The sequence below is a fragment of the Rana temporaria genome, chromosome 5 (assembly GCF_905171775.1).
Source record: "Rana temporaria chromosome 5, aRanTem1.1, whole genome shotgun sequence".
In the NCBI taxonomy this organism is placed as follows: Eukaryota; Metazoa; Chordata; class Amphibia; order Anura; family Ranidae; genus Rana; species Rana temporaria.
In genome coordinates, this window is record NC_053493.1 from 364,677,060 (window position 1) to 364,701,319 (window position 24,260).

The 24,260-nt window shown below is 43.6% G+C and overlaps 1 protein-coding gene across 1 annotated transcript in view; it reads right to left on the reverse strand.

The window, feature by feature from the left end:
* STK3 (serine/threonine kinase 3) overlaps positions 1-24,260 on the reverse strand; it is a 349,379-nt gene that overhangs the window by 172,701 nt on the left and 152,418 nt on the right. The window contains exon 8 of the mRNA XM_040354769.1: positions 9,055-9,180. Within this exon, the coding sequence (XP_040210703.1) occupies positions 9,055-9,180 (126 nt within the window). The remainder of the gene's footprint in view (positions 1-9,054; positions 9,181-24,260) is intronic.

The following is a 24,260-nucleotide window of genomic DNA, read 5'->3' on the forward strand; positions in this document are numbered from 1 at the left end:
GCAGCCATTTAGAAATTGAATGAAAGGTTGAGCATGGGTAAAAATACTTTTTGAAATACAAAAAAAAAAAATGTGTTTTGGTGTGGAAATTTTATGAAGATGCATTTAATATGTATTGTCATAGTGTCCCCCAGTGTTAGCACTACCGCAACCACTGATGCTGGTTGAGTCCCGTCTGATAGTGGAAAACTTCCTGAGGTTGGAGTGGGGATATGTCTGCCAGTGAAGGGCCTCAGAAGATCTCCTGGGGGAAAATGCTCTCTCTGCAATGACATTATCAGTTATAGGTGGATGTATGCTCGTGTGTCTCTGTGTGCCTCTTGATCAAACACGCGGCGGGGCGCGTAGTGCGCAACTGCAGATAGCCTCCCATCCATAGGAACAGTAGTATAATCCACGTATGCGTTGTTTTTTTCTGAACAAGGCAGAATAAGGATTCATACCAGCAGTAAATACGGGAGCTTTTGAATTGTCATGGTCAGAAAGAGCATCCATGGTTGAAAGCCATCTGGCTTCCTTTGTTTAGCTTACAGGAGACAGGAAAGCCATGCGGCTTAAAAATATACACGCTGTCCCTGCCCAGACACGCCCATAAGACTCCCTTAGCCATTATTCATTGGTTGTTTGTATTAACTCATCCTGTTGGAAGGATTTCCTGTGATGTAATTTCCCATGGAGGAAGCAATTGGCTGTTGGAGTCATCACTTCCTGTTTGTCATTGCTTTTGTTGTCTATGAATAAAAAGCCAAGTATGGTGCTCGGTGGAGGCAATCGTGCGATGGAGCTGAGAACCTAAGTTGTGGTGATATCCGTTTACTTGGGTATATACGGGAAATGGAGTGATAGGTAAGATGCATTATACCACGAGACGGAATGTGTGCTTATTAGCACAGGAAATATAGTGTGCGCTCAGTGTACAGCCGAATTTCCATAACAGTTTTATATACAACTATATAGAGAATAGACCAAAATCAGGGACAAATGAGGAGGCAAGAAGAGACAGAGGGACCTTGTTCCAAATCAGGGACAGTCCCTCAAAATCAGGGACAGCTGGGAGCCATGGTAAAATGAGTGTGAGATTTGATACGGTTTTTGATAAAAGCATCAATATCTGGTTAGATGGATGTAATGGCAATTCTCAATGCATTCTCAGGTACTCATCAATTATTGTGGTTCTAATTTTGCCCCTTGTGTGCTTCATTCTTGAAAATAGTTGCTCACAAATATAGGTGCTGCTGAAAATTGTTGACACGAATAATGTGCGATTATGAAAAGTGGGAGATTTTTCTTTCGAAAGAAAAAACGTATAGAAGTTCAGAGAAAACAGTGTTTGCCAAGTGTAAACAAATAAAAAGAAGAAAACTTCACTTTCCTAATCAACATTGATTTGGAATTCTTATGCTGCTAGCATTAGTAATTAGGGATGAGCCGAACACCCCCCCTGGTTCGGATCGCAGCAGAACACGCAAACACGGTTAAAGTCTATGGCACACAAACATGAAAAATCAAAAGTGACAATTTTAAAAGGTTTATATGCAAGTTATTGGGGACCCGGGTCGTGCCCCAGGGGACATGTATCAATGCAAATAGAAGTTGTGACAAAAACGGCCGTTTTTAAAACTTTTTTTTTTTTTTGCATTGATACATGTCCCCTGGGGCAGGACCTGGGTCCCCAATAACTTGCATATTAACCTATAAAATTATCACTTAGGATTTTTTTCCATAGACTTTTAAAGGGTGTTCCGCAGCTTTCGAATTTGCCGCGAACACCCCAAATTGTTCGCTATTCGGCAAACAGCCAATGTTCGAGTCGAACTCATGCTTGACCCGAACATAAAGCTCATCCCTATTAGTAATAGATAAGTAAATATGTTATATTTTCCAGTTTTAAACTTTTTTTTATTTCTTTAGGTACTTTATGTTTTTTTGCATAGGAAATGATTATGTAGTAAATGCTTTTTGGAGATTTCAGATGTGTTTTTGCAAAATTTACCTGGGCATGGACATTTTTCTTTCAAAGAAAAGGCTTCCTTCAGTCTTGCCATTCTACCCCATAGCCCAGACATATGAAGAATACGGGAGATTGTTATCACCACACAGCCAGTACTCACCGGATATTTCTGAAGCTCCTTTAGGCTGCTTTCACACTGAGGCGTGCAGCCGCGGTGACGGTATAGCCGCGCTATTTGTAGCGCGGCTATACCGTCGTATTTGCCGCGATATTTGGGTGCTAGCAGTGAGGTTTTAACCCCCCGCTAGCGGCCGAAAAAGGGTTAATACCGCGGTATTACCGCGCTTTCCCATTGATTTCAATGGGAAGGCGCGGTATAGGAGCGGTGAACACACCGCTCCTATACTGCGGTAAAGATGCGGCTAGCAGGACTTTTGGTGCACTCCTGCTAGCGCACCGCTTCAATGTGAAAGCCTTCGGGCTTTCACATTGAACACTACAGGGCATGATTTTTCATGCGGTATAGCAGCGCTATTTTTAGCGCTGTACCGCATGAAAAACGCCCCAGTGTGCAAGGGGCCTTAATGTTGCTGTAGGCCTCTTGGTAGCCTCCCTGACCAGTTTTCTTCTTGCCTTTTTCTTAATTTTTGAGAGATGTCCAGTCCTCCATTTTCTCCACTTGATGACGGTCTTCACGGTGTTCCATGGTAGATCTAATGCCTTGATAATTCTATTATACCCTTCTCCTGACTGATGCCTTTTAACAATGAGATCCCTCTGATGCTTTGAAAGCTCTCTGTGGACCATGGCTTTTACTATAGGATGCAACTACGAAAATGTCAGGAAAGACCTACTAGAACAACTGATATTTATTTGGCATCAGAGGCACTTTGAGACCCCTTTCACATCAATGTGAAAGGCTGAGTGGTGCTGTGCTGGCAGGGTGTAAAAAAAAAGTCCTGCCAGCAGCTTCATTTCAGCGTTTTTAGGAGAGGTGAATACACTGTTCCTAAAGCGCCCCTGCCCATTGAAATCAATGGGCAGCGCCGGGCAAAGCACCGATTTGAACAATTTTTTGGGCGTTAGTGGGGGTTAAAAGCACTACGCTAGCAGGCGAAAATCGCTGCAGAAAATACGGTAAAGCGCCGCTAAAAACTGCCAACGCCTGAGCGCTTTCAGTGTGAAAGCACTCTAAATGAGGCAGGTGTGTACTGACTCCTATTTAAGATGAGTTTGAATGTGATTGCTTAATTCTGAACACAGTTACATCCCCAGTTATAAGAGGGTGTGTACATTATGCAACCACATTTTTTTAAATAATTTTTACCTCCCCAAAAGATTTCAGTTTGTTTTTCAACCGAGTTGTACAGTTTATAGGTCACATTAAAGGTGGAAAAGGTGGAAAAAGTTCTGAAATTATTTAGCTTTGTCTCATTTTTTTACATCACAGAAACCTGATATTTAAACAGGGGTAGACATTTTATACCCATTGTGTAAGTGTGTATAATATATATTTTAATATTATACTAAATACATACACACATCTATTGTGTGTTGGAAGGACTGGGTGAAGCTTGGCTGATGCCATTGTGACTTCTTACGACTTAGACGTAAATATCAATGTTCCTCTATAAAACTCTACAGGGTGCATCATTACCAAAAGAAATATGATGACTGCAGAGCCTAACAATGCAATCACATCTTCCTAAGAAACACAAGTATCTGGATAAGTGAAGATGGTTATTACTGCTGCTTATGATATAGACCATCACACTGATGAATCAGTGTCACCAACTATTTACTATATCACAGTCAATCCATGGTCGGTGAACTTCCGGCAAGCAACTAAATACACAGCTGAAATACATACATATATGGCAATTGTTTATCTGCCAAATGATATGTAATTATATGCAGCTAGTTTTGTAATATGGGCCCCTGCCAGTAGAACCTGATCCTCCACCTATAAATGCAGCAGCAACTCCATTTCTTCAAAAACATATCCCCAATCTTCTGACTAGACAAGGAAGTAGGAGCATCACATAGAGAAAGCCATGCCTCTGCTCACTTTGCTCTCTCCACCTATCAGTATGTTCTTTACCAGTACATGTCCATGGCCTGTCAGATGCTGGGCCACACTGCCACTGGGAGGAGTCAAATCTGCAGCCAGCGGCGGAAAGGGTGATCACCTTCCCAGGCTCCGGTGTTTCGAAGGTAAGGCAGCGCAAAGCCGGCCTGCTCTGAGGCTGCTGTAATCAAATGCATATAGAAGAATTCTCCTTGAGCAGGGATGGGAGAGGGAGCCAGAAGGGAGTGCAGACACTTGGCCACACACAGCCAGGCCTCTAGGGCAGCATCTGGTGGCACAGATAAGGCGGCACTGATGGGGACAGATAAGGCGGCACTAAAAGGCACTGATAGGTGTTACTAATGGGCGGCACAGATAAGGCGGCACCGATGGGCACTGGTAGGTAACACTGATGGGCACTATTGTTTATTAGGCACCGATTTGTGACATTGATTGGTGGCACTGTGGGCACTGATGGGCTCGTCCTGATCGGGACTGGTGTCCCTCTGTCTTCAGCCAGTGATCGGCTTTTTTTTCCCCCCTCACGCTATCAGCATGGGAGGGCATCCATTGACGGCCTACCAGCAATTCAGGTCCGCGCTGTAGCCGTCTTTCGGCTATAGCGTAGACGCCAAGAGGGTAAAAATGTCTACAGGTTACTAGTTTTGAGTTAGAGGAGGTCTTTCGCTAGAATTATTGTTCTCACTCCAACGATCGGGGCGATACCTCACAACTTACGTATGCGTTCGCTTATGCACGCGAGCATGGTAGAACGGAGCGCTTTAAAAAATAAAATAAAATTGGGATTATTATTTTACTTTTGATTTTTACACTGTCCCTTTAAAAAAAATGTTTAGATCACTTATTCCTGTTACAAGGAATGTAAACATCCCTTGCAATAGAGAAAAGGCATGACAGGACCTCTTAAATGTGAGATCTGGGGTCAAAAAGACCTCAGATCTCATATTTACACTTAAATGCAATAAAAAAAATGTTTGACGTCACTTCCGTCATCCAACGGAATTGAGTCGAGTAGGGGCCATAATTCCCTCACTCGACTCTGAGGAATAAGGATCAGATCGTCTCCACCCCTACTGACGACTCTGGTAAGCGGCAGAGACAACCGGAATGCAGTGGGAGGGGGGTGGGTACCACTGCGGCTGCCGATAAAAGCGGTCACGCAACGTGTAGACCGCCTGCCATTTCAGAAAATACTGGGGCTATGACAGCTATCTACTGCCATAACAATGGTATTCAATGTCAACGACATAACGACAGGCAGAGAGTAGCCCCGATTGTCCTCTTCTGGCATCCCTCGGCGGCTCTCGTGGCTCCTCCCCGCAATAGATAACCCATCTGGGAAGCTCTCTCCCAAGGGGGTTACCTTGCGGGCGCGCTCCTGTGTCATACACTCGGCGTACATGGTGGCCGCATGATTGGATTTGATTTATAGCGAGAGCCAATGGCTGCACGGCTATTAATCTATCCAATGAAGAGCCGACAAGACATGGGGAAAGCAACGCGGGATCGCGCCCATGGAAATTCAGGGCTCAGGTAAGTAAAACGGGGGCTCAGTTGTGGCCAGACATAGCAAGGTGTTTTTTCACCTTGAAAAACACGAGGGTTTACAACCACTTTAATGAAAAGCTGTTTTATTTTTGCAAAAAAAGGACATTAATGTTATATTGGTACATAGGGGAGCTGGAATTTAGGGGCGGGGGGGAGGGGAAGGTGAACAAAAGGTGAATTTAGCCTTTAAGTAGACACCACTGCTCCAGTCGTCTCCACTTTACTTCCGGGTCCTTCGCCGAGCGGCTGCCCTGCTGCACTGTGAACACAGGTCCGCTGCTTGACACAGGCGACATTCAAAGAATGCTTTGCATTCTCTGAGTGAATGCAAAGCATTTTCTGATTGGATGAGGTGGCGAGGCAGGGTGGTAATGTCATACATGATCATCCAGAAAAAGCTGAGATTTGCCCGAATGGTGCCCAAGCTGAGCGGACGCCCTCCTGTGCTCACAATGCAGCAGCTCAGTGCAGGACCCAGAGGCAAGTGGAGATTAGTGGTGCCTGTTCCAGAAGCATTGACTACCAGGGGTCAAGTCCTGGGGGAAAAAAGTGTGGGAACTCCCACCCAAGATCCACTCCGCTTAGTGAAGGATTGGCTCGGGCGGCTCGGCTGCTCTAGTCCTGCAAAGGGAACTGCGTTCCTGCTGTGAAAAAAGTGCAGGAACTCCGTTCCCATGCGTTCCCGCAGGACTAGAGCCCTGTTGGCTACGTACGATATATGCATAGTTACATCGCTTAAAGCTGGACCAATGTAACGGTATAAAGTATCCATACCTGGATTTCCTCTTTAAACGTTCATGAAAAATTGGGAGGAATTTGGTCCAAGTGAAGTATGTGAACGTGTGTCACCAGTCTGTGTGTCAGATGGTGTGTATTTGAGGGAACTGCATACCCCCCCCCCCCCCTTTTGATAGCTCATTTAGGGAAAGTAGACTGGACTTCTACAAGAAACAGAACATGAAATTAATATCCTTGTGCAGGCTTAATAATAAACTAATTATTTTTGCCCCTTTGACGCTTCAACTTGAGTCACAGGTCACCCAAGGTCTGACAGCTGCTGCCTGATGCCACCAAGTCCCAGATTTCAAAGTACCTCTTTGTTAGAGATTTATATAATTGGGTGCAAAAGAAGCCCACTGTAGGCATTAGGAATGTACAGACTACTTTGTGTCTCATGTATAAAAAACATTATTCCATTCTTAATCATATCACTATGATCTTATCTGAGCTCCTATTTAATCTTCACCCTTCGCTTGCTGTGTGTGTGTAATCTTTACCCAAATATATAGTTAGGCCATAAAATTATAGCACTTACTGTCATTTATTCCTCACATATTTGTGTCATTACCGTGCTATAGCAGTGAAATTACAAAGGTTGACATATTTTCACTGTAACTAGTTGTCTATATGAATATCACCAAGCTTTGTACGTGTATAAAGTCACATCACTACATACATGGGAATTCTGGCTTACACAATGTTGTTTCAAAGAGCACAAACAAGCCAGTGATGTTACTTTTTCATACATAAGCAGTTAGATAACCAAAGCCATGAAAGGAATACTATAAAAATTTAGAGTCAATCTTATTTTTAAATTTGTTTAAAAGGAGAAGTAGGATCAAAGTTTTTTTTTGGCCATACTTACCTATGGCTCACAGCGGTGCACTTGGTTCCACACTCCTGTGAACCGCAATCAGCCAACAGCGGGTTAATATCCGCTGTCAGCTGATGTCCTAGAGGCAGTCCAGACTCTGGCTGAGAGCCTGAGCCAGCCACTCCCACCCACTCCACAGCTTGGAGCTCCAGTGAGTGCTGGAGGGGCAGAGCAGAAAGCTAGGGACTGAGTCACAGTGCAGAAAGCTAGGAACACACAATCTGTCTCCTCTCCCCTGACGGCATAGGTATTTGTGTGTTTACACACACACAAAATCCCCCTGCTGGCTCTCGTGCATGTGATCACGCGTGGCCGGCGGTGATCTGCCCGCTGGTCACGCGTATCGGGTCCCCTGCTGTAAAGCGGGCATGCGTGCACCTTCTGGCAGCTCTCCTGGGCTAAGCCATCCCTGTACGGGATTTCGCCCAGGGGAGGTTTTCTGCAGCAGTAAAAGTATGCAAGCCAGTCGGGAAACGGTAAAAGAAGAATTCCAGCTTGGACCAATGTAGCTATATATATATATATATATATATATATATATATATATATATATATATATATACATATATATACACACACACACACACACACACACACCACACCAGTCTGATGCCCCTGGAAGCGAGAAATCACTGAAGACACTGCTACTCCAGTGATTTCCCTTTGCTATGGTGTAGTGGTGTCTACTTCAGTGATTTCCAGCTTCCATGGGCATTGGACAGGTACGGTATATGCATAGCTACCCTGGTCCAAACTGGGCCAAGGTAACGATGTAAAAATATATCATACCTGGAATTCTTCTTGCATAAAGGGAGCACCCATGTTATGGGATTTCCAGTGCACTATGCTAGATATACAAGGACAGATTATCTTGCTCCTGAGAGATTCAAAGGACAAATTCCATTTTAAAGCGGAGCCCCACCCTAAAGTGGAACTCCCACTGATCGGAGCCTTCCCCCCTTCGGTGTCACATTTGACACCTTTCAGGGGGGAGGGGGTGCAGATACCTATCTAAAGACAGGTATTTGCACCCACTTCCGGCCACACAGTTTTAGGCAGACTGCGGGCAAGACGTCACCCCCCCCCCCCCCCCCCCCCCCGTTGTGTTCTGGGAACAATAGGATCCGAGTACACAGCGGGAGCCAATCGGCAGGCGTAGCGCGACTCGCTTATGCGCCGTAGGGAACCAGGCAGTGAAGCCGGAGCGCTTCACTTCCTGTTTCCCTGACTGAGGATGGGGGGGGGCAGCAGAGGGACGAGCGATCGCTCGTCCTCTGCTGCGGACGGCGCTGGACTCCAGGACAGGTAAGTGTCCAAATATTAAAAGTCGGCAGCTGCAGTATTTGTAGCTGCTGGCTTTTAATATTTTTTTTTCAGCGGATATCCGCTTTAATAAACATATTCTTTAATAAATAGCAGAGTGCCAATGCGATCCAGCCATTTTCAGTTTGTGGACCTGCCCAGTGCAGAGGTCATCCATATCAGAAAATATTTCTCATTAAGTACCAGTCTACCCTCTGACCTGACATTCTCAATTTTGGGCACATTGCCCACTAAGTAGCAGAAGTAAGTGCGGTTTACATACACGGCATAAAACCAAAAATATCTACTTTTTTCCTGTTGCGGCCTTAGAACTTCCAGGATCCAGTGTGTGTTTATGTGTTAACCAAGTATGCATGCACTAGACAGAGGATGCTTAATCAAATTTAAAACACCTAGGATTTTTCCTAGAAAGGGTGTATGAATAGCTTGCATCCCACAGATAACACAGTTATCTACAACATCAGTTTGAAATAGGAAACAGACACATACTGAATTTTCATCTTCCTCTTCCAGCTCCCTCTGTTGCTCTTCGTGCCTTTTTGCTTTGATTTCCATAGCTTCTGTGATGAGGTCTCTGAGAATTGAGACAGGTTTTGCATTTTTGATGAACGTGTGCTGGAGATTAAAGAAAGAAAGAAAAGATTCCTTAAGCCACAAGTAAGTAAATCACAACAAGCTAAGTGAGATGAAATGGTTTTGTAAAAAGTTCACATAAATATTAGGTGATCATTGTCCAACACCAGTAAAACCAGAAGTATGAAGTGATGCTTGGAATGTTCCACTGATCTCAGGAAACATCTCTGAGAAGGAAAGGTTTGATGGCCAGGTTGGAAGTTTTTTGAAGGAAACCATTGAGGAAAAGCTGTCTACAGGACTAAATGATGAGGGGAGGATATACACTTATATTGGATACAGCAAACAAAAGCTCAACATGAAAGTTGGGCACCACACATAAAAGTTTCAGATTTTTTATATTTTATTAATCCCAAAGGGATTTCTATTCTTCATATATTTTCTCAGTGACAAAATGGCGCAAGTGTAAGAACCAACTTAGTAAATTTCCATTAAAAAAAAAAAAAAAAAGCATCTATGATGGCCAGAGTAAATGGTCATTGTCAATTTCTCCACCGAGGTGGTCATACGTGGTCAAACTACTGTACACAATGCTTCCATAGGAGCATAGCTAGCTACTAATCAAGCAGTTTATTGCTAACACAGTAAACATTTTCTTTGTCCATGAAGGACAAAATAAAAAAGGTTCACCAAGCCATGCCTTCCCTTCAGCATATACTCAACTTTCTTCATGCTCTTGCTACTATATGCAAACGCCAGGACCAGAAAAAGACCCTGAAAAGCACAGAAAAAATACCTGTGTACATCTCAAATCAGCTGGTTGGAGCTCATACTGAGCTATGGTGGACTCTTTGGCTGAACTCATGTGACAGCATCATTAAATATTAAAGTGGTTGTAAAGTCACATCTATTATATTCTTGTATTTTATATTTTAGGAACATATTGTTTTATTTTTTTTTCCTTTTTAATTATGATGCTAAATACCTTCTTTGGCCAGCTCTGCTGTGTGGTCACATGTCCTCCCTCTGCTCTACTTCTCGATCAAAGGAGTACAGTAGGAGGGGCCGATATTCCCCTCTGACGTATGCAGGCTAGCAGAGAGAAGACATGTGACCACACAGCAAAGCAGGATAAAGAAGGTATTTAGCATTATACTAAAACAAAAAAAACACAACACACACTGTAGACGCTAAATACACAGCAAGACATCAGTGGAACGTAAACTGACCACACTATCATGGGTCAGCAGTCATGAGAAGCGTGGTCAGATTACAGAGGGGAGGACAGGAACAGGCAGGATCAGCCAAGTATTGCACAACATGGAAAAGAGACAATTGACACTACAAAAGCAATAGGAGATATAGATAATATATATATATATATATATATATATATATATATATATATATATATATATATATATATTAATAGTGCCTTAAAGGGGCAGGAGAATTTTTTTGGGGTTACAACCACTTTAAATCCCTACAGAAAACCTAGCCACCTAAAAAAAAATCCAGATGAAAGTTCCCTGTAATAGAACACTTATTATACTCACCCTCTTTTGCAGCCCTTGTCTCAACACTTCTCTCAGTACAGGCAGTCCCCAGGTTATGAACAAGATAGAGACTGTAGGTTTGTTCTCATGTCGAATTTGTTTGCAAGTCCAACAGTACATTTCTAAGTGTAACTCCAGCCTGTGCAGTGATGTGGGATGTTCTGGGTGCTTCTACGCATGCATGCTAATTGGGGCTCCTGTTGCCATGCAGTACTGCAGTGTGGGATGTGTCTGGCGCTGCAAGATGGTTGCTCGGCAGTATCTGGGACCAGTGTGGAGTGCCAGCAGCCGGCTGTGATGTCACACCACCTCTGTTCCTAAGGAGTCACTCGTAACTCTGATGTTCCCAACTCTGGGACCTGCCTGTACCAGCACTGCATCCTCCATCAGGCTCTTCAGCGTTCAACACTTCCTAGAATGTTGGATAAATGGGCCCCCTGCCATGCACCATGGTTCCATTCTCTGACCAACCACGGCTGTGTCGTGACGTGAAGCAGGGGTTTAAAGATGGAACAGCAGCTTGCAGAGGAAATGTAAGGCACCCGACACTCTCAGAAGAGTCAAATGCTGAAGCCGACAGGAGTTGTAGTACTTGAACAGAGGGATGGCATGTGACATGGGCCACTGGAGTGACGAGCATAAATACACTTCTATTGATGGATACTCTTAATTTCTTTTGGTTGCTTTAGGTCTTATAAAAACCTTACATGACTCACATACCTAATGATTCTTTACGCACCACATCCAATCAACTGTTTAAAGAAAGAGCACATTTTTGCTTAGTAAATCAAATAAGAGAATTCAAATGGTAATTTCATAGCAATGGCAATGTACTGTATTTCCATACACATGAAACGTAAAAAAGTGACTTATAAGCTAATGCTATTATATTATTTTTTTTACAAGATAACATTACAGTTTAGAAGCTGCATTTAGGTAGCACTCGCTGCTGCTTCATTCATGATGTGTTTCAGGACTGTAAGAACAGTGAATCTGTAACCCGAACCATGCAACAGGAAAAATAAAAAAAGGGGGAAAAAAAACGATAATATCTTCTGTAAACAAGGAAAGAGCTTAATTTGAGTCATTCCCAAAATATCTTTAAACCCAATTACAATGCAATTAGCTGGGTTTAAATGCCATGTGGACAGGCACATGTGTAACTCTACACTGTATACTTACACTAAGGAGAAATGTACATTAAATGTAAACCCTAGAGCTCCCAGTTGTATTAAAGTTTGACCACTTCAAAGGACCCCGTAGTTTGCCAAAGGCTGGTGCACTTTATACGTTCATAAACTCAATGTCTGTTTAGTGCTCGGAAAAGTTAGGCTGCTTACCTTTTAATCCTGTAATAAAAAAATATGTGTTTCTTTGAGTAAATTACACACTCAATAAAATAATCGTGAGAGTTGTGAATAATAGGCATGATTGCTAATTTCTCATTAGACTTTAATCATTAGATCAAGCAGATTCTGCCCTGTGTTCAGGCAAACCAACATTCAGGAGTGTATAGTCAGCCTAATTCATGCCAAAAAAAAAAAAGATATAAAATCATCAAAAGGTTTAAGAATGTATCTTTAAATGCTTTCATAAAAGAACACTGGATTTTATTTAAACAGGACCCACAGCTTTGTACATAGAACACCTTAAAGTATATATCTAAAGGACCATTGGAGCAGAGGGTATCGTAATGTGCAATTTCCATTTATCTATGTGGTGTGCTTTGAAGAACAAACTGCTGTCAAATCTTGCTTCCCAGAGGTAGAATTACTATTATTTGCAGTTTCTGGGTTTTGACACTCTACTCTGCATATGAATTGCAGCAGTCAGGCCCATATACTTGTATGGGACCAACTATGGCAATTAGAACAGTGTCTATGGACTAGGAGCTGTGGGTTATGGTAGCACTACCGATGGCATGCAGGCTTTGAAAGTTATCACAAGTAGAATACCATGGCTGTGCACCGCAAGGTAGTTGTGGTGCAGTTCCTTTGCAATGTACATTTGCATTAAAGCGTTTGTTACCCCAACAGGTCATATCCCGTATACATTATGTGCCATGTACAATGAATATAAAAAGTCTACACACACATGTTGCAATGTCAGGTTTCTGTGAGGTAAAAAAAAAAAAAAAAAAAAACACGAAACTTTTTCCACCTTTAAATGTGACCTATAAACTGTACAACTCAGCTGAACAACAAACTGAAATCTTTTAGTTGGAAGGAAGTAAAAATAAAAAAATTTAATAATATGGTTGCATAAGTGTGCACACTAATACTTTGTTGAAGCACCTTTTGATTTTATTACAGAACTCCGTTTTTTTGGGTAGGAGTCTATCAGCATGGCACATCTTGAGTTGGCAATATTTGCCCACTCTTTTTTGCAAAAACATTTCAAATCTGTCAGATTGCAACGGCATCTCCTGTGCATCACCCCACATATTTTTAATCAGATTCAGGTCTGGGCTCTGGCTGGGGCATTCCAAAACGTTAATCTTCTTCTGGTGAATCCATTAGTTTGTTGATTTGGATGTATGCTTTGGGTCATAGTCATGCTAAAAGATGAAGTTCCTCTTCATGTTCAGCTTTCTAGCAGAAGCCTGAAGGTTTTGTGCCAATATTGACTGGTATTTGGAACTGTTCATAATTCCTTTTTACCTTGACTAAAGCCCCTGTTCCAGCTGAAGAGAAACAGCCCCAAAGAATGATGCTGCCACCATCATGCTTCACGGTGGGTATGGTGTTCTTTTGGTGATGTGAAGTGTTTTTGAGCCAAACAATCTTTTGGAATTATGGCCAAAAAGTGCAACCTTGGTTTCAGAAGACCTTAACAAATGTTCCCACGTGCTTTTGGGAGACTTCCGATGTGTTTTTGAAAAATTTAGCCGGGCTTGGATGTTTTTCTTCATAAGAAACGGCTTCAGTCTTGCCACTTTACCCCATAGCCCAGACATATTAAGAATACAGGAGATTGTTGATTGTCACATGTACCACATAGCCAGTACTTGCCAGATATTGCTGCAGCTCCTTTAATGTTGCTGTAGGCCACTTGGCAGCCTTCCTGACCAGTTTTCTTCTAGTCTTTTCATACATTTTGGAGGGACGTCCAGTTCTTGGTAATGTCACTGTTGTGCCATATTTTCTCCACTTGATGATGATTGTTTTCACTGTGTTCCATGGTATGTCTAATGTCTTAGAAACTCTTTTGTACCCTTCTCCAAACTGGTACCTTTTAACAATGAGATCCCTCAGATGTTTTGGATGCTCTCTGCGGACCATAAAATTATGGCAGGTGTGTACGGACTCCTATTTAACATGAGTTTGAGTGGGATTGCTTAATTCTGAACACAGCTACATCCCAGTTATAAGCGTGTACACTTATGCAATCACATTTTTTTATTTTTACCCCCCCCTAAATGATTTCAGTTTGTTTTTTTAATTGAGTTGTACAGTTTAAAGGTCACATTAAAGGTGGAAGGAGTTCTGAAATGTATCTTTGTCTATTATTTTTTTTACATCACTGAAACCTGACATTTTAAACACGTAGACTTTTTATATCCATTGTACTTGCATGAGAAAGTATCCTGTTCTCTTTGTATTGCTTCCTTTATGTGAAATCCCTGGTTTTCCTGCCAGCCCATCTGCTTTTCAATTAAAACTGGACCACACTGAGCAGGAGGGCACATTTTATGCATCAAGATAAAAAACCTGTGTGGCAGCCTCCCCAGCACCCCCTAATTACTTACCTGAGCACCATCTCTCTACAGCGATGTCCATGATTGTCTTAACTGTCCGGGACTCTCCTCCTGATTGGCTGAGACACAGCCGCGGCGCCATTGGCTCCTGCGGCCGTCAGTCAGTTAGCCAATCAGGGCTCCATGTCTGAATGGACACACAAAGTTGTGACATGGCTCAGGTGCCCCCATAGCAAGCTAAAGAGGAGGATCTAGGTTGCTCTATGCAAAATCAACTGCACAGAGAAGGCATGTTTATTTAATTTTTTTCATTTACTCAGTGTGGGCCTTATTTCCTATATAACCCCGCAGCAAGTTTACTATTGAGTATTTTCTCTGTGAGAAACCATTCGGCTTTTCTATTTTTCTATCTTTATCTTACATGTATTCTGTGCATTATTATGATACTATGTGAACTATATAAAAAAACTCTGTTAAATGTTATATGTGCCTGTAAAGTAAATTAAAGTAAAGTAAATTAAAGTAAAGTACATTTTTCTATAAATTTTTTTTTTTTTTTTTTTAACGAGCTTTTACCATCGCTTTAAGTTAATACAAAAATGTTTTGCCTGTCATTTCTATTTTAATCTGAATGGGTTGTTTTACAAGGTGATTGTTTAAAGTCAATCTTCACCCTCTATTACAAGTGGTCTCTCATCCACTGCACAAAATCAGGCTTTATTTTTATGTTTTGTTTAATGGATTTTTTTTTTCAATTAAAGCTCCGGCCCACTCCACCCCCCCCCCCCACATCATTCGCCTAAGGGGGCAGGGCCTATGGGTATCACAGAGAGCTGCCGGGTGAACCTGGAGGACTTCCTGATGATATCACAGAAGATGGTGGCGTGGGAGAGGGGGTCTTACTACTGGCAGAATTAGCAGAAAGCTCAATGGATTACGAGAGCGATTACCGTGGCCCTCACAGTTCAATGAGAACTACAAGCCATCACCCGCAATGGAAACTGTGAATTAATTATGCCGTCTCAGGGAGGGGACGTAAGAGCTGCAGATACTGGAACATGTTCCAAAAGTGAAACACATGCATTCTTCACCATGTTTTATCCCTTTAAAAATTCTGCAAATACAGAAAAATACCCATTCAACTGCCAGAAAACGAATGTGCTCCTGACTTCCTGTTTGAGCAGACATCACGGTTCCTATTCTGCTAAAATTTGTTGTCAGCTCTGCCCAGCTTTCCCTTTTGAACTACAGAACACTGAACCATCTTCTCATCTCCAAAATATTAAGGGGAGGTGTCGAGTTATTACATGGCCAAATTATTTTTAGTGTTGTAGATCTGGCACAATAGGTTAAATCCCACAGAAAATACTTCATTAATAAGATTACATATTTTCAGGACAGGACACTGCTATTGCTTACTCAAGACATTTGTTTTTTACCTAATCACATTACCTTTCACTTGATATGATGTGTGCATGTGCCTAACCATAGTAGGAATATTAGATTGTCTGGGTAGTGGCAGGGACTGATGGAGAAGGAAACACTTTCCTACTTTTAGCTATTTTGCAGTTCCCCCCACCCACACTATTTAAACACTTGGGGTTCCTTCACACAGGTGGCAAAAAAGCAGGTGATTGAGCCGCAGTTCTACCACCCTCCGGTCGTCCACCTAAATTCCACCATTACAGCTTGATGGGTCTAAACACTTGCAGTAGAAAATTGAACTTAGCTGGCAAAGTTTGACAGGCAGAATTGCCTGTCAAATGCCCCTATTCAAGTCTATGGCAGCACTAAGAAACCAAATGCTTGCCTTACAGTTGCAGTGCAGTATTTTCCAAAAAAATAAAAGCTTGACATTCAGGATTATCACCACCTGGAAGGCGTTAAAATACTGCCCTAGGCTGGTAGGCATTGCCGCCCATGTTTAACAGCCTTGAATCTGAAATCTCGAAAAGCTTGGCACTCACACAGCAGAGGGCAGATGGCTGGTGTCAAGGGTCGGGGATCCATGTCCAAGCTGAGCCACTTATTGGATCTGCCTAAAGTTTAATTACAGCTTAGGACAAACATTAAAAAGGGCCGGAATAGTCCAAAAGCTGTGCTATATCTTGAAGCTATAATGATTCTAAAATAGCAATAAATAGGCAAATCCTGGTATTATCAAACTCTTCATCACTGAACTATCATTTGATATTGTTACGTTAGTGGTTCTGGTGAGATCCTAGTAAGCAATTCCTGGAGTTGTGAAGCAATCCACAGAGTATTTCTACTTTCCTGCCAAGAGTCACCATTTGGCAGTGCCCATGGGACCCCACCTTCGCAGCTGTGCTCCTGTGCCAGCAGCTAAAAAGACCTTGAAGTTGTTGGATAAATATTTAAGTGCTTTCCATGTTCCACAAGGGGTAGAAAAGAGAGGGGGGGTTGTAAAATAGCTTAGATCAACTGAGTGTTTAAATCCACATTAATGTTCGATTCACTACTGCAGAGTTTGCTAGTGTTAAAAAAAAGCCAAAAAGGTTTTATGAATTATCTTCAGTATAAAACACACATGCAAGAGACGGGGAGGAAGTCGGACCAGGCAAGAGGATGGGGGGGGGGGGTCGGACCATGCAAGAGGAGGGGAGGGGGGAAGTCAGACCAGGCAAGAGGAGGGGAGGGGGGGGGAGTCGAACCAGGCAAGAGGATGGGGGGGGGGGGGTCGGACCAGGCAAGAGGAGGGGAGGGTGAAAGTCGGACCAGGCAAGAGGAGGGGAGGGGGAAAGTCGGACCAGGCAAGAGGAGGGGAGGGGGAAAGTCGGACCAGGCAAGAGGAGGGGGAAAGTCGGACCAGGCTAGAGGAGGAGGGGGGGGGGGGGAGTCTGACCAGGCAAGAGGAGGAGGGGGGGGGGGAGTCAGACCAGGCAGGCAGGAGGACGGGGGGAGTCAGACCAGGCAGGCAGGACGACGGGATGAGTGCGCACAGGCAGGAGGAAGAGATGAGTGCGCACAGGCAGGCAGGAGGAAGGGATGAGTGCGCACAGGCAGGAGGAAGGGATGAGTGCGCACAGGCAGGAGGAAGGGATGAGTGCGCACAGGCAGGAGGAAGGGATGAGTGCGCACAGGCAGGAGGAAGGGATGAGTGCACACAGGCAGGAGGAAGGGATGAGTGCACACAGGCAGGAGGAAGGGGAGTCAGCATTTCTAAGAATAAAATGTGAATGAACCCTTCCACTTTAATGAAATGTCTCTATTGATATTTCAATATAGGTAGTGTGATGCGGTTACAGATGTTCATCTTTATATCACACGCGTTCCCTGACTTTTTATAATTTGAGAGTCAACTTCCTCTGGTAAGCAGGATTACCTCTACACAATGGTGGGGACGAGTGTATTCAATCCCATTTCACAATGCTGGTCCTGGGACTTTCACCAACCTATCATCCATCATTGTTGGCGATGTTTGGATAGGACTGTTTTTCAACAGATATATATATATATATATATATATATATATATAATTTACTTTTAGTGCTTCTACAATCATAACCTTTAGTGCTAGCTGCCATGGTTATTCGTATTTTTATTTGTTTTATCCAAAGCACAGATATTATTCGTTTTTTATTTATATGCATACAATGGAGGGCCAGAGAAGTTTATGTTGATTCTTTTCAAGGAAATAAAAAGGTAAGCAATAAAGAAGTACTTTCACCCCTATTAAAAGCTCAGTTGGTTGAAGCGGTGGAAAATACGCTGCGATAGAAATTCTTGCGGGCTATAAAAACCATTTCTGACAGCCACCAGTAACTGTGGAGCTGAGAAAGAGTTAAACCTCAGTCTGCCATGAAGTGACGGTGCACAGATCCCCCTTGTATCCAGACTGGATTTCCACATAGGAAACAGAAAGTTTGCCATAATATCTTAGATGTTGCCCTTCATATGTAAGTGCAGTGCATTCCTCGCACTCTATGTCACTGACCTAGAATAAGTCACTGAGAGGGCCGAGCTCCAGAATCTGTTAATCATTTGGGCAATCAGTGAACACCAGCACTTAGAGAGCTGATATTTATTTCATTTGGAATGCTTCCATGTTAAATCAGATAGCTGAGTAACTAGCTCATAAAAGTTATTCAATACCAAAATAAGAAGTGTTATCTTCAGAAAGATGAGGGCAGTGATATGCTGTCAATTTCAGTGTCAAGAAAGAACATTTTTTTAGTTTGCATTAGAAATTGGGTCCCTTCATTCACTATTGAAATTTGGAGTTGTGTAGAAGTTAGCCGACTTCTCATCACCTATTACTAGTGGCTGATGTTTGTCAGCGTCCTGTCAAAATCAATGACAGGCAGAAATACGTAGCGTGCGCTGGATGCTGTTGCAAGTGGCACTCATACACTGGGCAATATGCGCGGATCATGGACTTGTTGGGTCATACATTCCTGTTCGCAAGTACCACTAGGAACAGCGTACAGCTATTGCATATTGCAACCTGTAATTGATTTTGAAAAGCTGCTGGCAGCGGGCTGTAGGTTTCACTTTTGTCGCCCGGGTGCCCAAAAGTGCTATTGGAGAGAAACTACTCATGCCGCATAAAAGCAGTCATCCCTGTATCTGAAAATATAAAGCGAACACTCCTATGGCCACATTCGTATGGGAATTTGGATTAAAAGAAAAATATAGGGCATAAAATAGCCCAAAGGACAGACTTTAAAGGCACAATGGACAGTAGAAGATATAAATGAAATTTTTTTTTTTTTTATTATTATTATTTATAACAATAGATGGCACAAAAAGCAAAAAAAAACGGGTAAAGAATTATAAACATATGCATAATACATGACAGAGATGAACATGCATAGTATGCAGTAGTGAGTAGAGGTCGACTGATATGGGTTTTTCTCTGGCCGATGCCGATGGCGATATTTAGAAATCGGGGCGGCCGATGGACGATATATGTCGATTTTTGCGGCCGATATTTTATTTTTTTGCCAGGTGGCACTGATTGGCAGGTTGCACTGGATGGCACTAATTGGCACTGGAAGATGGCACTAGCAGATGGCACTGATTGGCAGGTGGCACTTATTGGCACTGGCAGGTGGTACAAGTTAGCATTGGCAGGTGCCACTGATTGGCAGATGGCACCAACAGGTGACACTGGCAAGTGGCACTGGTTGGCACTGACTGGCAGGTGGCAATGGATGGCATTGGCAGGTGGCACTGGATGGCTTTAGTTGGCACTGGTATTGGCACTGGATGGCGGGTGGCACTGGTACAAAAAAATAAATGGTGTCACCCCCCTCAGTACAGACCACCCCCTTCCTCAGTACAGACACCCCCCCTGCCCCCCGTAGTACAGACACCCCCCCACCCCCCCTTCAGTACAGACACCAGAGAGCGGTGTGTGTGTCCCACGAGCACAGGCCCCTCCTCTGTGGGTGTAAACAGAGAGGAGGGCCGCCGCTCTGGGTGTACCAAGATGGCTAGCTAGGCCGAAGCCGCGGCCTTTCCTGATACTATGGCCGTGGCCGCAATCCGCGGAACACAGTGTGCCGATCCGAAAGGGGTGACCCCTTCGGATCAACGGTGATCCGCTGCACCACTAGCGGCCATGTTAAATATCGGCCTAATTTGCATGAAAATCAGCCGATGACAATTTCTCCAAAACGGCCGAATATCGGCCGACCTCTAGTAGTGAGCCCCTGTGCGTCAACACGTTTCACTATCTAGCTTCGTCAGTGCGTCAACAGGTCTCACTATCTTGCAATGGGGTCCATGAAAGATGGTCTCACCCATAAAACTTCAAGTACTCTCAACTATAGTATTTCAAATACTTGAATATTCATAAAAGAGAGCCAATGGCTCAGAGTGCCATATGGTAACCAAGTTGTCAATATTATTAAAGCGGGAGTTCACCCATTTAAAAAAAAAAAAAAAATTTCCCCTTATCTTCCTGCTCGTTCGGTCTAGGGGAATCGGCTATTTATATTAAAATATGTGCAGTACTTACCCGTTTTCGAGCTGCATCTTCTTCCGTCGCTTCCGGGTATGGGTCTTCGGGAGCGGGCGTTCCTTCTTGATTGACATTCTTCCGAGAGGCTTCCGACGGTCGCATCCATCGCGTCACTCGTAGCCGAACGTCGGTGCGGCTCTATACTGCGCCTGCGCACCGACGTTCGGCTTCTTTCGGAAAATCGTGACGCGATGGATGCGACCGTCGGAAGCCTCTCGGAAACCTGTCAATCAAGAAGGAACGCCCATTCCCGAAGCCCATACCCGGAAGCGACGGAGAGGATGCGTCTCGTAAACGGGTAAGTACTGCACATATTTTAAAATAAATAGCCGATTCCCCTAGTAATAACGAGCAGGAATTTAAGGGGGAAAAGTGCCCTCTAAGGGTGAACCCCCGCTTTAAGTGGAAAACCATAACCAGATGAGAGAGAATAGGGGGGGTGGTGATGTTCTGTTTACATTGACAGATCCGCCGGCCTTCTTAGCTCCTCTCCTTCATTGCGGAGACCCACTTGACACAGACAGTGGGGCTCGGCCCAGCATTACTGGATTTGATTGACAGCAGCGGGAGCCAATGGCCATTGACCTATCCAATGAGGCTAGATGGAACCGCCGGGTTTGTGCTTATTGCTGAAACATATGGGCTCAAGTAAGAAAATAGAGGGGCCCTGGGGGCAAATGCAGCAAACAAGGTTTTTCACCTTAATGCATAAAATGTAGGCTTGGGAGATGTGTGAACAGGCTCCATAGAGAGCTGGTCACAATCTACTGTAATCCACATCCAAATCGCACTAGTGTGAACCCAGCCTTAAAATGGATGTAAACCCTCACACATACCCTGTGAAGTGAACAGCCTTTAGACAATACACAGGGATGAAACAAAACTCCCTACATAAGTTTGACATGTACAGTATCTCACAAAAGTGAGTACACTCCTCATGTTTTGTAAGGGGTGTATGACCCTCTTGAGCATGGAGTTCACCAGAACTTCACAGGTTGCCACTGGAGTCCTCTTCCACTCCTCCATGACAACATCACTGAGCTAGTGGATGTTGGAGACCTTGCGCTCCTCCACCTTTCGTTTAAGGATGCCCCACAGATGCTCAATAGGGTTTAGGTCTGGAAACATGCTTTTGTAAGTCCAGGTCCAGTAATCCATGTCCTTAGTCTGCTTGTTTTCAGAAAACTGTTTGCGGCTTTCTTGTGCATTATTTTTAGGAGAGGCTTCCTTCAGGGATGACAGTCATGCAGACCAATTTGATGCATTGTGCAACGTATGGTCTGAGCACTGACATGCTAAGTCCACCCCTTCAACCTCTGCAGCAATGCTGGCAGCACTCATTCATCTATTTCCCAAAGACAACCTCTGAATATGACGCTGAGCACGTGCACTCAACTTCTTTGGGTGACCGTGGTGAGGCCTGTTCTGAGTGGAACCTGTCCTGTTAAACCCCTGTATGGTCTTGGCCACCGTGCTGCAGCTCAGTTTCAGGGTCTTGGCAATCTTCTTATAGCCTAGGCCATCTTTATGTAGAGCAACAATTCTTTTTTCAGATCCTCAGAGCGTTCTTTGCCATGAGGTGCCATGTTGAACTTTCAGTGACCAATATGAGAGAGGGGGAGCGATGACCCCAAATTTAAAACACACCTGCTCCCCATTCCCACCTGTGACCTTGTAACATCAACAAGCCACATGACATCAGGGAGGGAAAATGGCTAATAGGGCCCAATTGGGACATTTTCACTTCGGGGTGTACTCACTTTTGTTGCCAGCCGCTTAGACATTATTGGCTGCGTGTGGAGTTATTTTGAGGGCAGAGTAAATGTACACTGTTATACAAGCTGTACACGCACTATTGTACATTGTAGCAAAATGTAATTTCGTCAGTGTTGTCGCATGAAAAAGGTATGATAAAATATTTACAAAAATGTAAAAGGGGTGTGCTCACTTTTGTAAGATACTGTATGTCATGGATCTTGAGATATTAAAGTGTTTCTACTTGACATCTGTTACACAGGAGAGGGACATTCAATGCAAGGACACCGGCTTTTGAAATGCTAAGTGGAACCAGCTTGTGAAATACCTTTTATTGTGTTCTGCAGGTTAAGAGCGGGTGTCGGAGACAGTCCGTCTGGCTAGAATTGGGGATTGAAGGTTAATTGAATCTATTATGTATGTTTGAAGATGTATGTGTTTACGCTAAGGGACTTTGTATTGTTCTAAAGGTCAGAAGCCTGTCAGCTGTATTGAATTAGCATTCTATTGTCTAAAAGGAATGTAACCTCTCAGAGGTAGTAATTAAGTAGACCGGGTTATTGTGTACATTGATTACCCCCTGGGGCTTCTGTCTCAATACACAAGTCTTTCTATCCAAGCTATTGGACCAATCCCTGTTGACTATTTCAAGTCCTCATTTTCATGGTCAAGGAGGACCTGAGTGAAGACTGCATATACTTTACAATTGAAAAATAGGAAAGCGGTTGTTGGGAGTGGGATGTTCCAAAATTCTGTATAAAAGTGTGCTGTGTACTTGAAAATAAAGAGTCCTGTTTGAACTTACATACAGCCTGCCTGGTGTTTGTTCTTAATGGGTCCGAATGGCACATAGCTGTAATTCGGATCCCGGAACCTTGGATGACTGGACCATCAGACGTTGCAATCTGCAAGCTGACTCACTGGTAGCAGAGGAGTGTCGGGAGAGCAGAACTGGGCGAGAAAGGATCTCGTCAAAGTGTATATCTGCGGTCTTCAATCCTTATATACTGTTTAGAAAGTTCAGATCATATTGGGCGATTTTCTCTTCCTGGTTAGCACTGCAGTGAAGCCTGGGCATACAGCCAAGGCAGCTGATTGGAGGAAAGGCACAAACCCCCTCGCCTCGTAGGTAGATGTGTGTGGGCTATGGTGGACCTTCATAGACCAGTGGATGTCTCAGTGGTGCAGAATCTACTGACATCAATTCAGACAATTGATGTCTCAATTGTTCAGAACGCTACAAATCTATGTATAGCATCCTTCCCAATTTTATCTCCTGTGTCTGAGAACTTGTCAGTAGTACTCAGGCTGATAAAAGAAAATCGGGGCAGGAGACAGCTATGGGACACAGGGCTTTGAAGAGATAAGAAAACACTGCAGATATATGTGCTTGGCTCAAATTTCATGAATCGGGTTTACATGCACTTCAAAAGATGAACTCTCCCTTTTAATCCCACAAGAGAGCCAAATGCTATAGGCACTTGATTGCATTTGGATCAGTAGCTCTGTTGAGGATAGAAAACCTCTCTGTTGCTGGATGTGGCTACACCACATTGTTATTTCCAAATGATGGGCACGCCTATGGGGGGGGCTAAGCATCTGACCCCTCCCTAAGCTGACCATACCTTTATTATTAGCTCTGATAATCAGGTAAAATAGGAAAAGATCTTTCAACCCTGCAGCGATGTGCGTCCATATGCGACTGCTTGTAAACATACATAATGGCCAATTGATCATACAACTCCACAGCACTGAGTGACCTTTCACTTGTATGAATGAATGATCAGCACCGTTTAGGAACAGTTCCAGCAAAACACAATGGCAGGTACTCCTTATGGAGAGATCTGGTATCTATAGGACCACCGATGTCTCCACTGCCCTTAAAAGCATCTGATCACACCAATGTTGTTTTCGGTTTCCTATACCATAGAGGTGATTGGAGACCTTCTAGTCCTTGATAAACCCTCTCTGGACTCTAGCATCCCACCGGCGAGTCCCGAATGAAGCTGGCAGTTTCCCAGCATACCAGAGAACCGATCAAGGACCAGAAGATCACCAATCAGCTCTATGGTATAGGAAACCGGAAAGACCTTTGTGTGATTAGATGCTTTTAAGGGCAGAGGAGACA